This window comes from Electrona antarctica (genome assembly GCF_951216825.1).
Source record: "Electrona antarctica genome assembly, chromosome: 23".
Classification (NCBI taxonomy): domain Eukaryota; kingdom Metazoa; phylum Chordata; class Actinopteri; order Myctophiformes; family Myctophidae; genus Electrona; species Electrona antarctica.
The window spans coordinates 11,580,414-11,598,469 of NC_136804.1; the positions used below are offsets into that span (position 1 = coordinate 11,580,414).

Genomic DNA, 18,056 nt, shown 5'->3' on the forward strand with positions numbered 1-18,056 from the left:
GTTTTAGTTATTGTTGGGGTCTTCTGAATAATAAATATAGCTGCAAGCAGTGATAATAATAATAATAATAATAATAATAATAATAATAATAATAATAATAATAATAATAATAATAATAATAATAATAATAATAATAATAATAATAATCATAATCAGTCGCCTTTAGCTGAGTTTGCTGACTTTGCACATTATGTGAGATTTGTCCATCCATCTATTAGTAGCAGTGGGCAACTTTGACAAATACCTGGCCACCTTCTGATTCCAGACAGACTAGTGGTGTTTGATTTCACAGCTGGTAGAGATAGGCTAAGTGTCACAAATAACCTCTGAGGCTCTTAAAGGGTCCAGCCCTTTAAGAGGCTCTTAAAGGGTCCAGCCCCGGGCCTTCTTGGAGTTGATCTGCTTGCTGGCCTGTTCCTCTTTCTGCAGTGTAGAACGGAACAATGTCACCTTATCCTTAAGTTCAGTGAGGATCTCTATCTTCTGGTAAAGGATCAGTTCCAGCTGGGTAGCGTATGAGTCCACATCATAGCCCACCTCCTCTGTCATCTCCAGCAAGACCTTCTCATTCTCCTGCCAGCGTGTTGACTCCTGGAAGACAGCTCGGTGGCCTTCTTTAACCTGTTCCTCCATCTCCTCCATCTGAGACACTGCCTCATGGAAGGTACTCAGCTGAGGAGACACTTCTTCCTCGTTCTCTTCACAGAGCATTTTGAGGTCATCTCTGTTTGGCGAGCTGCTCAGCCCGTCCCTGTTGGGTTGACCCACTTCCATTGCGTGGTTGGGGTCAATTGCCAGCTCCTTCACCCTGTTAGCATAGCGTAGTGTGTTGAGGGTATTGTCACATGACGTCATACCGGGGGATATTGTTGCAATCATGCACGTACGGGAGTTCTCCCCGATGAAGGAGTCTCTGAGGACCTGAGTGAGCGTGCTGGCCCTGAAGGGGGTGTAAGGCTTGTTGCGTCCCAGAGCCCTGATGCACTCCTTTAGTGCTAGCAGACTCTTGTTAATCTCAGATCCCTCCTGGCGAGTCTTGCGGTCGGAACTGGATGTGTCAGCTCCTCTCTCGCTCCCAGCCAGGTCGATGAGCGAAAACTTCCCGTGAATCATCATCCCCTTCCTCCGCAGAATGATCTGGAACACGGCGTGGCTCCGAGAAGAGTGGCTGTTGGCGGACGTCTGACCTGACGTTCTGCGGCGGTTTCCCGCTTCTATGAGTTTAAGAACATCCTCCACACATCTGACCTGTTTCTCCTGAAGTCCTACCACCTGAACCTGCTGTTTAGCATCCTCCAACACCCTTAACTTAGATTTACCATTCAGCAGGTCGAACACCTTCCCACTGTAGATTTCAAAGAAGGTCGAGTATACTTGTAGGTCTAACTCTATATAGTTGGGTTTCTTCAACATGAGAAATACATCCCTAGCGGTTAATGCGTAGATGCCCTTGGAACAATCCTGGGTCTTTCCAGACAAATCTCCACCCATAGTATGTGTTTTTCCACTTCCTGTCTGTCCATAGGCGAAGCAGGTTGCCATTCCCCTCTCAAAGATGGTCTCCACTAGAGGCCTGGCTGTGAACCTGTACACCATCTCATTGGTTGTGGAGTCGTCAAATGCGTAGTCGAATCGGAAGGTCTGGTTCTCTAGGTAGCGGGTAAGGTCCACCTTCTGTTTGGGTTCATGGACCATCACCACATCTTTACTGGGAATGGTGATCACATCCAGGTCCTTCATGGCCATTTCCTTCTTGTTCAGTGGACGCTTCCTCACACAAACACATATTCTGTGTTCTTCAATCAGGTCTGCTGAGGTCAGAGGGTTGTAGTCTAGACTTGCTCGGAAATCCCTGATCATGTACATGATCTCATAGTTAGGAATGGTGGTGTCAATCTCCTGTGCTCTCTTCTCTCTCAGCGCCTGCTGCTGTTGCCGACGGCTTTCTCTGTTCTCTTGGATTTTCTCCACCTCCCTCATACAGCTGGGCTTCCTCCTTGTATTCGGGAGTTGTGCCTGAGCCTCCTGTGAAGTCTGTGCAGGCTGTTGGGAGGGGAGAGGAGGTGCTATTTCAGACTGTGGGGGTGGCCTGGCACAGTTCACCATTACTTTGTCATATGTGCCGTCACTACTAGACGGTGTTATTGTACGACGCTTCTTTGCTAATTTTATGTGCTTTTTAATTATGTTTTGCATGTTTTATAATATGTAAGAATAAATGCATATATGTGTTGTTTGCCAGGGAGGAGGGTGCAGAGGTGTCTGCAAAGTCCCTTTATGTATCTGGATTAGCTTGATGGTAGATATTTTATAGATATTCGAGTTGTTTAGCAGAAAAGTCTGAACACCCTAGAGGTAATATTGACTCAAAATAAAAAGTATCTGACAAATTGTGTGCTGGAACAGTATGAAAAATTATGGACTAAACCATATATTGGGTTATTATTAATAAGCAGTGTTATGAGTGTAACCAGTATTTATATAGCAAAAGTCTCCCAAGTTGGTGCCCCTTACAGCTAAATTGATTGGTCAGAGATGATGATGTCACACTCACAGACGGATCAAAACTTAATTCTTCATCTTGAATCTCATCACAAAGATACCATTCCATTCTCAAAGTAGTATAGTATAATATACTGTATATATTTTTGAGGAATTGAGAAATTAGGTAAAATGTTCATTGGAATAGGCTATATGAAATGTTATCTTTAAGGTGGTGGTGAGTCGATTGATATTGTTCATTCCCCTTAAAAATGGTAAAATCCAACATTTATGTTGTGCTGAGTAGTCAATACAGAGCCTAATATTTTATATACTGTACTACGTGGTCCTCACATCTAGTGATCTCTCGCCCCCCCCCCCTCTCTCTCTCTGTGTGTGTGCTGTTTGTGAATAAGCTAAGAGACCCAACGAGTGTGCTGTTTGTGAATAAGCTAAGAGAGACCCAACGAGATGTGCTTTTTGTGAATAAGCTAAGAGAGACCCAACGAGTGTGCTGTTTGTGAATAAGCTAAGAGAGACCCAACGAGTGTGCTGTTTGTGAATAAGCTAAGAGAGACCCAACGAGTGTGCCGTTTGTGAAACAAGCTTCTAAATATCTGAAATCCTTTATTTGTACTTACAACACCCCTCTCTCTTCTTCCCTTTCTTTGTTATCTTGGAGAAATAACACGACAGGAACTGTGCACAGAAAATTGCTTGTCTACATATGACGTAAATTTCCCTTCATTGTCAATGGCGTTTAATGTTTTGATGTTTAATTTACGTCATATTTGGCAGAAATTTGACCTAATTACTCATTTCATTGTCAATGGCAAATATTGAGATGTGTGGGGACAAGATTTAGCAGACATTTGACCTGAATTCCCCTTTCATTGTCAATATTGAGACGTGAGGACAAAAGCTGTATATAGGAGGGGCTAGCGCCCCTCCAAACCAGAGTGTAAACACAAACATTGCATAAACACAAACATTGAAGACGAAGGTGAGGACGCAAATTCTGATTGGCCGGAATGAGATTATGGGAGATGTGAAATTGTGATTGGTCGGAATGAGACGATGTATGATGACGTGATAAGAGCGCCCCTCACTTCACACGGGTGTGATTCTTTTTTACTTGTAAAACTGTGATGTGACAATAGAGCTGATTCTGTACCATCACATATTAATATTATGTAGGCTGCATACATACAGCCAGGTCATTGACATGGACAGCTAATGGAGGTTCAGGCAGGGCTGACGGGGTTTCAGACTGGATGGCAGGCAGACAAAACATCAGGCAGGGCATCAGCAAGGACGGCCAACGAAGTTTCAGACAGGGTGGCTGGGAAGTGAAGTGTCTGGAGTGCTGGGCAGCAGTCTCTCTGGGCAGTGGGATCAAGAGTAGGTTAGGAACAGGATTAGCTGGAGGTATCGGAGTCTCCTGGACACTGGGCAGTGATGGCTCCTGGTCTGGACACTGGGCAGTGATGGCTCCTGGTCTGGACACTGGGCAGTGATGGCTCCTGGTCTGGACACTGGGCGCATGATGGCTCCTGGTCTGGACACTGGGCAGTGATGGCTCCTGGTCTGGACACTGGGCAGTGATGGCTCCTGGTCTGGACACTGGGCAGTGATGGCTCCTGGTCTGGACATTGGGCAGTGATGGCTCCTGGTCTGGACACTGGACAGTGATGGCTCCTGGTCTGGACATTGGGCAGTGATGGCTCCTGGTCTGGACACTGGGCAGTGATGGATCCTGGTCTGGACACTGGGCAGTGATGGCTCCTGGTCTGGACACTGGCCAGTGATGGCTCCTGGTCTGGACACTGGGCAGTGATGGCTCCTGGTCTGGACACTGGGCAGTGATGGCTCCTGGTCTGGACACTGGGCAGTGATGGCTCCTGGTCTGGACACTGGGCAGTGATGGCTCCTGGTCTGGACACTGGGCAGTGATGGCTCCTGGTCTGGACACTGGGCAGTGATGGCTCCTGGTCTGGACACTGGGCAGTGATGGCTCCTGGTCTGGACACTGGCCAGTGATGGCTCCTGGTCTGGACACTGGCCAGTGATGGCTCCTGGTCTGGACACTGGCCAGTGATGGCTCCTGGTCTGGACACTGGGCGCATGATGGCTCCTGGTCTGGACACTGGGCAGTGATGGCTCCTGGTCTGGACACTGGGCGCATGATGGCTCCTGGTCTGGACACTGGCCAGTGATGGCTCCTGGTCTGGACACTGGGCAGTGATGGCTCCTGGTCTGGACACTGGGCAGTGATGGCTCCTGGTCTGGACACTGGGCAGTGATGGCTCCTGGTCTGGACACTGGGCAGTGATGGCTCCTGGTCTGGACACTGGGCAGTGATGGCTCCTGGTCTGGACACTGGCCAGTGATGGCTCCTGGAGGCCAAGAAATGCCTAGCAGAAAACCTGATTTAAGCCTCTATGTGGGTAAAGATTATTTTAGTATGAGTTTTAGAAAGTAACTTAAAGTAAAGTAAGAAGTAAGTGATATAATTACACGTCAGGGAGAGTCATTACGTTTTGGACGTTTTGGATCACAGTGGATTTTTATGAAACAAACACTTTGCAGGTAGAAAGAGGATAATTCAAGCTTTTCGTACAGCTGCAATGTTGGTGAGTTTGACGTTGTTTAATACAATCAGATAGGACTTTTCTGTTTGGATGAATGGGCTGTCAATGGAAAATTGCATCTAGTTAGCGCCTTGCTGCCAAGATGTCCGTGGTCTGCATAAGGTCAATAGAGAGTACTGGGCAATATAAAAATCTCACTAGAACCATTGTAACTCTTTTTGTTGTTGTAATGCATTTAATGGGTTTACAGCCCAATTAAAACACAGGGCAAAGGAGATAAACAATACAGTCATCATCTGTCATGGCCTTAAAGACCATTCACATAATCACATTATTTGATCATCAGTATGGTAACAATGGCAGGCCTCAAACCAAGACAACGCGTCAAAGAAATGTGGCTTTTATTAGCTGGCACAGAGACGATTACAGGGATGAACTATGCAATGAGCTATAGGAACTAGTTATGCAAGTGAGAATAAAAAAAAACTATTCACAGCTAGAAATCTGAGGTGGTTAGAGCATTATACATGTTAGTATTGAGTGAAAAATAAATTAAGACAATATTTCTACACAGCACCACTAACAAGTTATTCTAAAACACTGTAGAAATATCACTTAAACCTAACCTGGGTGCTCACTTGGGTGAGAAACATGGTCTGTACCAGCTAACTTTATTTCCATATGATATTCACATTTATTGTGTCATCATAATTAAATGCAAAAATTGTAAAATATATTTGTTTAACCTTTTGTGGCATGAACTTTCCACGCCACATCATAATCAACAATACAGTCCTATTGTATTTCAGTCCTATAGGGATAGCCATTGACTGTGACAATACTGAATGCAAAGCAAATTAATTGCATATTGGGATGGAGGGGAATTGAGTTGATTACATAAAAATAGTTACACTTCAGTTATTCATGCCAGAAATCTCAGCTTTGGGCGTAGTTGTGTTTTATCTTTATGTTTGTTGGTGCAGTGCCACACTGATGTCTGCCTGTGTCACAACCAACAAAGTGCTGATTGGACTAAATATTCTGATGACGTCACAGTTCTTTGATCCAATGCATATTCTCATCACCTTGCATTGGCACATTAGGCACGGCAAACCTTCCATGAGCCTTCCATTTTATGATATCAATTGATTTAACATGATTCTTGAAAAAAAAAAAAAAAGGTGACGTTTTACAGTGCTAAAATATTTGTTTAAAAAAAAAAGAAGATAAAAGATGTATTGTTTTTGATGTGGCCCCTACAGATAAACCAAAGGTTATGCCAGCTCTCTCTCCCAACTCTTCTTCACAGGCGCTCTTAAAGACAATGTAAGACAAACGTACTGTAGCTACAGTACTACAGGTATATGTCATCATTAGGGATGGAGCTTGTTTAATTTGTATTGATAACGAGCACCTTGTCGATCAGGCTTATCGAGCCGGGTTCTTATCGAGCCCATTATGGAGCATTTTCTATTATTTTGTGGGAAGAAAGGAGACGACAATACATTCTGAACAGAACTTTTACTAGGGCCTTCAAATACAGTACTTTTCCAACAGATGGAAGGCAATTGACCTTTTTACTATTGGAAAATAATATTGAAGAAACTGTTACCTGGTTAATGTGTGTACCGTCCCTTTAAAAGCATAATTTTGTTCACCCGGGCAGTGCTGGTTGGCAGGTATCAATACACTTTTAGACATGTTTGTGCCAGCATGGGTGATTAGATTTATTACACAGCTTGGTTGAATGCTTGATTCTGATTGGTCAATCGCTCTGCTCTATAACAGACCGATGGCTAATCAACGCCAGCTTTGATCAAAGCCCGCCTCAGAGCACTCGGCTCATATCCACACTTCTGTATCAGCCCGGTACAACTTTTAAAAGGAACTACTTTCTTGAGCCGAATACCCGTGGACATATTTTGGATGCTAAATAGCCAGACGTTATCCCTTACTTCTTGATCGCTTCTTGTCTTGATTGTTTAAACATGACGTCATGGGCCGCTATGCTCGATTTGATAAGCCCAAAGCTTATCGGGTACTCAATAAGTTTGTTACCGGGTTTTTTCGGGTATCGGTTTCGAGCTCCATCCCTAGTCATCGTGCACTGCCTTAAAGGGACACTTAACCCTTTTTGCAAAAAAATATATGTTAATGACGTTTAGGAGCTTTAGAACACTTTCCTGGGGGTCTTTGTGTGTGTAATATGTGCAGTGAGCCCAGTGTCTCTGATGTCATGGACACTGGGCTCACTTACTTCCTGGACTACATGTTGTCTCAGTAAGACAGCCCTCCCCCTATCCACAAGGAGGAGCAGTGCACCAAAGTATATGGGAATTGTAGTCCAGGAAGGAAGTGAGCCCAGTGTCCATGACATCAGAGACACTGGGCTCACTACTACAATCTAAAATATCTATAACCACATATTACATACATAAAGACCCCCAGGAAAGTGTTCTAAAGCTTCTAAACGTCATTAACATGTATTTTTTTGAAAAAAGGGTGAAGTGTCCCTTTAACCAGACTAGGCCATCGATCGGCACCCCTTGCATTTATAATCTGCCATAGTGGGAACTGGGACGCACAGGTACGGGAAGGGGTGAGCGGATTTTACAGAGAGAGTGGGGGTGTCAAGACATTAAAACGGATCTGGGAATAAATATTTGTTTACCTTTTGTAACATGAGCAAATGTAGGAGCTGCTTTCGGACGGATTTGCACAACAAGCTTTTGAAAGAAGGGGAAAACAAGCAAAAAACAAAGCTGACACTGGTTGGTAGCATTACAGTATAGGCCATATCTCAACAAAATCTTCATACAGTGCATTGTGTAAATATAGCATTAAGACTGAGAATAATCAGAATTGATTCATAATTCGTAATAGACAGTCAAATAAATATGAGATTGGTGCTCCATGGAGAGGGCTGGAAAATGGACACAGGCATTCTGTCTGCATTATATTCTTCATTACGTTTCACTCCTTGTTTGCCACTACGAACCTAATACAGTGGCTACTATAATACAGCATTTACTACTAGTTTACTAGTGTTTATATATTTAAAAAAAATAGGTTCTCCATTTAAGTTAGTATTGCAGTATATCGGCTATTTTTGAAATACATTGATTTCAGCTGATTGGCTGAAGGGGTTGTGCTCCCGCAGCCAACCATGCATTAGCAGGGTCCAGACTGCACACACATGAATGGAAATGTGATTTCAAGGGGGAGTGGTTAACCAGGCTACAAAAATCTTTGACGTCGCTTTTTGGACGTCAAAAAAAGTGGATAGAGCCGATCATAATAATTCATTGGGATCTAGAGCTACTCAATTTTTTCAAAACAATTATGCAAATATTTTGCTACATTTATTGAGAAATGTATTGATATTTTTGCACTGAAAGTAACGTGTTGGTGACCTTGTACGTAGATCGAACACAGAAGCACGACATTGTGACATAGTGTGCTTAAATTTGTGTGCTTAAAAAAACTGTGTACAATTGCAATGCCTGTGTCCAAGCTAGGTAAAGATCAGAGCAATGATGTTACAATCTTTGTCACTGTCACCAGTCACTCATCCTGGGTGTGACTCTCGTAGCCACTGTTAACTGTCCAACCATTCAATGACAAACCTCTATTGGATGAAAATCACCTCAGATCCTCTCGTCAGGAGACACGATGAGCAGACACAACATAATTAGTTTGAAGATGAAACAGACATGGACACCATCACGGCAGAATAGGGATGCTAGGGTTCGAGTGCTCGCGCCACCTCACCTCACCCCAACACAACACAACACCAGAGTCTATTTTAAGGGTGTTAGATGCAGAGAACAGAGCTATATTTCCAAGCCCACAATGCACAGGGCCAACAGCAGCAGAGAAGCCATACCAAGAGAAGGGGTGGTCATGGATGCTTTACCTGAGGAGGAACAAGAAACCAAAAAGAAAATCAGTAATTCTTCAAATAGCCACTGGTGGAAAAAATATTCACATTTTTTACTTTACTAAGTCAAAGTATCAATATAATGTACAAGTAAATGTAATGCCCGGAATTAAAAATGTACTTGAGTAGAAAATTTAAATACAAAAGTATTTGCATCAAAATGTAGAAAATGTATAAAAAATCTTTAGAAAATAGCAGGTCTACAAGCTCACAATGTGTCGCAGACATTCCATATTGATATTGACATGACATATTAAGATTGGAAAACCAGTCAGATTGAAAAAGGTGCACTGGGTTTCACCGTCGGAGGGGCGCCGCTTGAAGGTGACTTAAGTTGAGCCACGGGGGTCTCCGCCGAGCGAGCTAAATGACAGAATTACCGGTATACTGATATAGGCACAGAATCATACTCCAAATGAGCACTCCTTTTTCAATCTAACTGGTTTTTCAATCGTACTGTAACATAATGTAGCTCTTAAATCTGGTTGGGACTTAGTGAGATTACGTTCTAATTGAGTTATTGTTTTATTAGGATAGATACCAAATTATACACTATGGATGTATTCATTATCATGAAATAATATGGGCATTCATTATATCACACTATGGCACAGTGGGCCACACCTTCTGGTCTTGCCCAAAGATTGTTTCGCTTTGGCAAAATATTTTTGCATGGTACAGCAGATGTATACCGTATTCATATTGATGCTCTAGCTACTCTGTTAGGCTGCTCCGACGCCTCCCTCGCGCTGCCATACACTACACAGCAGACGCTCATGCTCGGTACATTAGTAGCCAAAATAATTATTTTAACTGAGTGGAAGACACCCACTGTACCTTGTTTCACTAAATGGCTAAACGAATTTATATCATTGATACACTTGGAAAGGCTGCGTTGCAACGGCCAGGACAGTCTAGCAACATTTGATTATATATGGGGCCCAATTACAGCTCACCTCGACTCCTCTATATAACTGCTGTTCTGTTTGCCCTGCTAATGTGCTCTCGGGATTGCACAAAAATAGCAAAGACTAGCCGTTCTACAAGCTTATATACTCGCTACACGTTGTGAGCTCTTTTGTGTACTTTTTGATATTTAAATAAATTAACTTAATTTACATTGATTGATTTCATTATCTGCACCCTCATAGTTGTCTCACCTAAAAGCTTAATCATCCTGACAGGGCCATCTCCTCCCTCATAGCGGCCGCGCACCATCATCTCATAGTCCCCTAGCTGGGGCATAGGGAAGTCCATGAAGTGCCAGCCAGTAATGTAGACCTTGCCATAGTAGTAGCCCGTCTTCCTAAACATCACCTGAAACACAGGGTATAAATGGACCTGATTTCACATTCTGTGATACAGTAGTTCTCAGCCTTTTTAAGTTCAAGGATCCACAGTTTGATATGCATTACAGTTGGGTGCCACCGATATTGTCCCTTATCATTTGACCCATTTAGGCCCGACCTCAAAATTTAAAAAAATCCATTTAAATCCTTCAGTTTGCTGAAATAAATATTTTCACGATTTTTCAAAAATAGCAGACCTACAAGCTCGTAGCGCGCCACTCGGTGGCGCGCTATGAGCTTGTAGATCTGCTATTTTTCAATAGCTAAATTATAACATAATGTTTAAAACACCAAAAGGGGTTCCCGCCCAAAATGGGTTAACTGTCCTTTTGCGCAGATGACGCAAACCTCAGCAAAAAGAAAAGGACAATATCGATGGCCTCCAACTGTATGACTCCAATGAGATTCCATTATCTCTGGGACCCCAATCTACACAGTAAAATATTCACTGTTCATTTAAATCTGAGGCCCTCATTTATCAATGGAGTGTAAATTCTGCCTTAAATTCGAGCGTGGGTTTTTAGCGTACGCTCACGTCAGCACGGCATTTATGAAGTGATCGGCATTTAAACAGCTGATCCTTGTGTAATTTCGGTCTTAGCGTTGATAAATGTGACGGCTGAAATCAATCTGGCACGTCCTATAAAATCTTCTTTTTTGAAATGTATAATATTTATTAGTTAAACTTATTAATTGATCTTCATAGTTTACGTACAAAAAAAAAAAAAAAAAATAGCACACAATTATTGATGTACATGTAGACTGCTTTGGCAGTTATTTATTTTGACTATTCTACATAGTCATGTCAGTCATATCTTTGTGTCAGTAATAGTCTTTGTATATTTCTTGTTTGTTGCATCATGATGCCACAAGTACAATTGCAATTGTAATTGTTATCGCAATTAAATCATTAAAGGGGCATTCCACTAATTTTCAACATTTTACTACAGTATGTCATTAATATACCTTAGAGCAGAGGTCTGAAAAAAAAGTCATACTTTACAGTTCTAGGAAACACAGAATGGGGGGACTTTTTATTATTTCCACACAACAGCTCTAAGGTATATTAATGACATAGTAAAATGTTGAAAATGGGTGGTTTTCCCCTTTAATCACAATTATTGGTATGACAATGAATTCAAAGTAAACAAAAATGTCATGATCATGTGACCAGCCCTATAGTTCAGACCATCTATAAAGCTAAGCTCTGTCTCCATGCTTACCTTGTAGTACAGTGGGAAGGAGATATTACCAAACCAGTCGTAGTGGAGGTGGTCCCACCACACGTACAACCACATTCCTGTCCAGCTGATCCACCTCCACACCCTGGGAGCTTCAGGTGGCGCTGCAACAAAACAAAACCACTCGGATGGATCACGCTTCCTACAGACAGTGCTTTTCAAACCTTTTCATTTCAAGATCCCTTTTTTTTTTGCATTTGAGCCACAGACCACCATTGGATGACATTCACCCTCTCAGACCCAAGACATATTTTGTTATCGTTGGATAATGGATTTGATAATACGATTTTGCCCACAATTCCATATTGTATTGATGTGGTGCCATTAGGAGAGAGAACAGGCAAACCTTGATCAACATAGCAATTCTACTACATTATGTAATAATATACATGTATAGTTCTTGTAAATTAAGTAATGCAGATTTTTTACAATAATCTAACTCTTGAGAGCGTAAAATGAAACCAAATGGACGCATATAATACCGGTACTAATCGCTAGTCGAAATATCCACAAATGTTCAAACAAAGCTAAAATAGCTGATCTACAAGCTCAGACATGCGTGTAGAGCTTGTAGATCGGCTATTTTCACTACTTTGTGCGACACTATTGTACGACAAAGTATGAGAAAAGCTTTGTTGATTTGTGTGAAAAACACACTTCTTGATTATTCGATTAATCAAAAAGTTGCTAAGAAAATAATCGATAGTTGCAGCCCTACTTTTACTGTCTCCGTCAGCCCCCGCCAATCTGGACGGTAATGCGGAGATGGCGGATGTGGTAGACCTGTACCCGTGGATGGAGTACCATTTCAGGATCATTTTACACTCTCTATCTATAAGGGTCCATTTATTTGGAGACTCTCCCTCTCTCCATCATTTAGCTAGGGACCACCTGGAACTCCCTCGAGGACCACTGGTGGCCCCCGGACCACTGGTTGAAAACCACTGCTACAGAGCTAGTGGATTTTGATCACAGAAAATCTTTTGGGGCTTTTGTTCTCATTTGTATTCCCTTTCGCATGTTATGATGTTTTCATGTTAACACATTTTGTGCCCAAAACGTCTGTGGACGTCCTGGGTATTACCGCACGTGCATAGCCCAAGACGTCTGTGGACGTCTTTGAAAAAAAAAAAAAGAATATATATATATATATATATTTTTTTTTTTATTAAAAAAAATCAGAAAAATCAAAACACTTTTTAACACGTGGTGCCAAAGTTTGTGTTTTCGCCATTGAGAATGCATTTGGCGTTTAAATTAAATAACTCAGAAACTATAAAACATTTCAAAGTAAAAAGTTACAGCATGTGTCTCCACAGTCAGCTGCATTATAAAAAATGTGAATGGATTTTCTAGGTGAAAGTGATTTTGGGCAGTTTTGCGTGGGCTCTCAATGTGTTAAGTAGTGGGTGGTGATTAGAGAGGTCTTACGTGCTCTCCTGGTGAACATCTCGCAGTGCTCACTGGGTGGTCCGAAGCCCGCTCCGTTGTAGGCTCGGACCTCGATGAGGTAATGGGCGTCTGGAAGCATGAACTCCAGTCGGGTCTGGTTCGCCGTGGCCGGGACAAAGATGCGATTGGCTCCGGGCTCTGTGTCATCATACTTCACCCAGTATTTGACCTGGTTTGAAAAGAATGGGGTTGATATAGATCACATGGTTGAAAGTGTAATATTTTCAGGGATGACTACTGAGCCAAACAAAGGTTTATGCCAGTCAACTCGATTGTAGACATATTCATGAAGCACAAAAACCAGGGTTGACCAAAGCGTACAGCTGTACAGCCTGTGAATAAAACCCATACCTGATACCCTTCAATGTATTGTTGTAGGCCTGTACCAGTGTCTACCACTGGCAACCACCATACGAGAGCTTCATGGGAGGACACTGGCCTGGCATAGACATCTGTAGGAGACTCATACGGCACTAGAGAGGGAGTGGGAGACGGAGGAGGGGAGAGAGAGAGTGAAGATGAGAGAGAAAAGCAAAATAAGTTGAAGGACAGGACAGATAACCAAAGTTAAAACAAAAGCACAGTTGTGAACAACACTATACTGCACAGTACATACAGTATACAATCCGAGCCAACCCAAGGCACAGATAGGAGGGGAAAGAGGCACACCACTTATGTTGTAGACACACTGACAACGCAGAGCTACAGTAGTAGCACTGCAGATAGATGGGAGTGGAGGGTCCCGAGTTTGTGTTGGCCAGTCTGCACTGTCGCGACGCATTTATATACGTAGTACATATGCACGATTATTCTTGAAAACCTAAAAAGTCTATGCTAAAGTGAACCTTTGTTCAAAAGTTCATTTGAATGTAGACTACGTAAGCTACGTATATTAAAGTGTTGTTTAGTATCTGTTATAAGTAGGAGTTTAGGGGTTGTAATATCTACAGTGTGGTAGGGAAAACAAATTGCTAGCATAATATGCCCTCACCTTCTCGTGGGTAGTAGATGACCTTGGTGAGGCTGTATGGGCCGTCTCCCTTCATGTTGAATGACTTGACCTTCACCTGGATTTCGCGGACCTGGAAGTCCTTGTCTGTGATCAGGAACTCCTTATCACTGACCACAAAGCGCCGGGTCTCGGGGTCTGAGATGGTCTTGTACCACCAGTCGTAGGCGTCGTGGGCCTTGAAGGCCACAATGTAGCCAAACTTCTTGCCGGAGAAGTGCCATGGCTGCACTGGCTATTGGGGGGTTTGGGAGGAGGACACAACATGAGTACAATAATCAACGATCACGTTTTATGAGTTTGTACACCTTTACTTCAATGCTCCTTCTATATTTGCACGCTTCTAACTTTTTCTAATAAGATGGGCAATATGACTTGAAAAGTGTTGTTGTACTAGCCTAAACTTTCTAAATTACACAATGAACAATGGATGTCCATGGTTTATATGGTTTTAGTACATAATATTCCAAAGCAATGTAGAGTTACACATACAATATTATATAATTATATTGACTAGCAGCAATACTGCAATATGCAAGGACTGCAATATGAAAACGCAGTAAGCCATAGAAACATAATAGAAATTGAGAGAAAGAACGAAATAGAAACACCTGAGCAGAGTTCTGAGGGATTGTGGATAGCTTATAATGGCAGAAGATTTCAAACTCTTGTTAAAAAAATTATTATCAAGACAAAGGTTTGTCAATTTCTCTGCTTCATCAGAAACAATTGTAGTATTCTAACAAGGTTTTCATCATTATTCCTGGTCAGTTTAGCCGCGGCCTGGAATTAAACCTGTGAAATGACGTGGACCTAATCAGCTCATAAGATTAATGAAGCATATAACACATTTCTATATAAATAGCAACATTATGCGTGTTAGGTTTACATTGAAATACTTACTGTCCAATTAATGACGATCTCACCACCTCTACCTCCATACCCTGCTACGTCAGTAGGTGCCACCACTGGAGCTGTTAAATACATTTTATGTTAGGCTTATTCTTGCACGCACGCACGCACGCACGCACGCACGCACGCACGCACGCACGCACGCACGCACGCACACACACACTCTCTATCTCTCTCCCCCTACATTCCTACCGGCATCCCAGGTTTTGATCTTGAGAGAAGGGATGCTGGCCTCTCCAGGGCCGTACTGGTTGTGGGCGATGATCCTGAAATGGTACTCCATCCACGGGTACAGGTCTACCACATCCGCCATCTCCGCATTACCGTCCAGATTGGCGGGGGCTGACGGAGACAGTAAAAGTAGGGCTGCAACTATCGATTCTTTTCTTAGCAACTTTTTGATTAATCGAATCATCAAGAAGCGTGGTTTTCACACAAATCAACAAAACTTTAATTTTATTTTTTCATACTTTGTCGTACAATATTGTCGTACAATATTGTCGAACAAAGTAGTGAAAATAGCCAATCTACAAGCTCTACAAGCATGTCTGAGCTTGTAGATCAGCTATTTTTTTTGTTTGAACATTTGTGGATATTTCGACTAGCGATTGTTAGTATTATAAATTGTTTTATAATTGATTCAATCATTGATTATTTACCCTACAAGAGAGGGTAAATAGAAATCCATATGTTTTTAACATTATCATTATGATTAATAGTAATAGTAGTATAAGTAGTAGTAGTAGTAGTAGTAGTAGTAGTAGTAGTAGTAGTAGTAGTAGCACTAGTATTAGTAAAAGTAGTAGAAGTACTGTAGAGGTAGCAGTAGGTTTAGTAGTAGCAGCAGCAATAGTTGTAGTATTATTAGTTGCAGCAGTACAAGTCGCAGTAGTGGCAATAGTATTAGTACTAGTAGCAGTAGTATAGAAGCAGTGCTTTAATTTCTGAGAGAAACTGCTGCTCTCATCTAGTTTAGAGTAGACAGTAGTTAAGGGAAGGGACAAACACAGTTCTCTCATCTAGTTTAGAGTAGACAGTAGTTAAGGGAAGGGACAAACACAGTTCTCATCTAGTTTAGAGTAGACAGTAGTTAAGGGAAGGGACAAACACAGTTCTCATCTAGTTTAGAGTAGACAGTAGTTAAGGGAAGGGACAAACACAGTTCTCATCTAGTTTAGAGTAGACAGTAGTTAAGGGAAGGGACAAACACAGTTCTCATCTAGTTTAGAGTAGACAGTAGTTAAGGGAAGGGACAAACACAGTTCTCTCATCTAGTTTAGAGTAGACAGTAGTTAAGGGAAGGGACAAACACAGTTCTCTCATCTAGTTTAGAGTAGACAGTAGTTAAGGGAAGGAACAAACACAGTTCATCTAGTTTAGAGTAGACAGTAGTTAAGGGAAGGAACAAACACAGTTCATCTAGTTTAGAGTAGACAGTAGTTAAGGGAAGGGACAAACACAGTTCTCATCTAGTTTAGAGTAGACAGTAGTTAAGGGAAGGAACAAACACAGTTCATCTAGTTTAGAGTAGACAGTAGTTAAGGGAAGGGACAAACACAGTTCATCTAGTTTAGAGTAGACAGTAGTTAAGGGAAGGGACAAACACAGTTCATCTAGTTTAGAGTAGACAGTAGTTAAGGGAAGGGACAAACACAGTTCTTCTAGTTTAGAGTAGACAGTAGTTAAGGGAAGGGACAAACACAGTTCTCTCATCTAGTTTAGAGTAGACAGTAGTTAAGGGAAGGGACAAACACAGTTCTTCATCTAGTTTAGAGTAGACAGTAGTTAAGGGAAGGGACAAACACAGTTCATCTAGTTTAGAGTAGACAGTAGTTAAGGGAAGGGACAAACATCTAGTTTAGAGTAGACAGTAGTTAAGGGAAGGGACAAACACAGTTCTCTCATCTAGTTTAGAGTAGACAGTAGTTAAGGGAAGGGACAAACACAGTTCTTGAGCTAATGTGGTCAGTTTGTTAACAGGTGAGTTATTTGTATTTTATTGTATTTTATTAATTGTACTACTGTATTTGTCATTTGGGCATGGTGAATAAACCATCAGTTGAAGTAAATATGATTGATTTGGCCATTTTTATCATTGTCCATATCAATGTCAGTAAGTCATCGTGTTATTTGCGTGATAGAACTTTGAAACAAAATAATTCAACCAACACATACAGGCCTTGAGCTCATTGGACTACCTACACAAAAGGCCAATGAGTCAGTGGTGTTGCTGTGAACTCACAGGTGAGAGCGTCCCTCCAGTCATCTTCATGCAGGGCCCAAAAATGCCTGGTCTGGATGGTGTAGTAGAGGATGGGGCTGTTGTGGTCTGCTCCTTTACTCCACAACAACTTCACCCACTTGTCTCCGATGTCCTCGACCCGAATGATGCCGGGAGGCCCGGGGACACCTAGAGCACCGCATGAGTGGGGTGTGAAAAATAGATGGATTGAACGTAACTACGTCAGCAGTTAAATGAAGGTGCATGTAATTTCTGCGTATTTTTAGGTGCCTGTGTTGAAACGACTGTCCTCTGTTACGTTATGAAGCTTCAATAGGGCACATAAGGGGTCCTTCATATTATGGCATACGGTAATAAGGATCTGATAAGGGGTAAGTGCATGTGCTTATGGATATTAAAGACTCAAAAGACTAAGAAGGTTAAAAGGGCGATTCTCGCGATTCTCTTCCCAACCCGCAATGCTGGTCAGAAATGCTGTATGAATATAGTCATACACATACTGTGGGAATGAAAACATACAGTAAGTGCCCCACTGGAAGAGGAGGGCATAAGGCCTAAGCCCACTTTTTAAATACTTTGTGATCCCTTTGAGGAAAGATTTTTGGCACTGACCTACAACCTTGAGGTCAGTATCAGCGGTGGCATTGTCCACCACTGTCTGGGCTGTGCAGGTGTAGCGACCCTCGTGCCAAACCTGGACGTTATGAATCATCAGGTCACCAGTGCCTTCTCCATCCTGAGAGAGAGAGAGAGAGAGAGAGAGAGAGAGAGAGAGAGAGAGAGAGAGAGAGAGAATGAACAACAAAATAGGTTTACATGGTTGGCTGCTAACATAATTG

At 42.2% G+C, this 18,056-nt stretch overlaps 2 protein-coding genes across 2 annotated transcripts in view; both read right to left on the reverse strand.

The window, feature by feature from the left end:
• Positions 1-363: 363 nt before the first annotated feature.
• On the reverse strand, positions 364-2,106 carry LOC306916369 (kinesin-like protein KIF2A; the record flags this gene model as incomplete). Its single annotated transcript, XM_079494202.1, has 1 exon — positions 364-2,106. The coding sequence occupies one exon, from the start codon at positions 2,104-2,106 to the stop codon at positions 364-366; it is 1,743 nt and encodes a 580-aa protein (XP_079350328.1).
• Positions 2,107-7,598: 5,492 nt separating this feature from the next.
• The window catches only part of cntn1b (contactin 1b), a 31,096-nt gene continuing 20,638 nt past the window's right edge, over positions 7,599-18,056 (reverse strand). Inside the window, exons 15-24 of the mRNA XM_079494534.1 lie at positions 17,830-17,953; positions 17,218-17,385; positions 15,168-15,317; positions 14,967-15,037; positions 14,046-14,298; positions 13,406-13,527; positions 13,034-13,223; positions 11,585-11,706; positions 10,173-10,329; positions 7,599-8,988 (exon numbers count right to left, since the gene is read on the reverse strand). Coding sequence (XP_079350660.1) covers positions 8,906-8,988; positions 10,173-10,329; positions 11,585-11,706; positions 13,034-13,223; positions 13,406-13,527; positions 14,046-14,298; positions 14,967-15,037; positions 15,168-15,317; positions 17,218-17,385; positions 17,830-17,953 — 1,440 coding nt within the window. The 3' untranslated portion in view covers positions 7,599-8,905. The remainder of the gene's footprint in view (positions 8,989-10,172; positions 10,330-11,584; positions 11,707-13,033; positions 13,224-13,405; positions 13,528-14,045; positions 14,299-14,966; positions 15,038-15,167; positions 15,318-17,217; positions 17,386-17,829; positions 17,954-18,056) is intronic.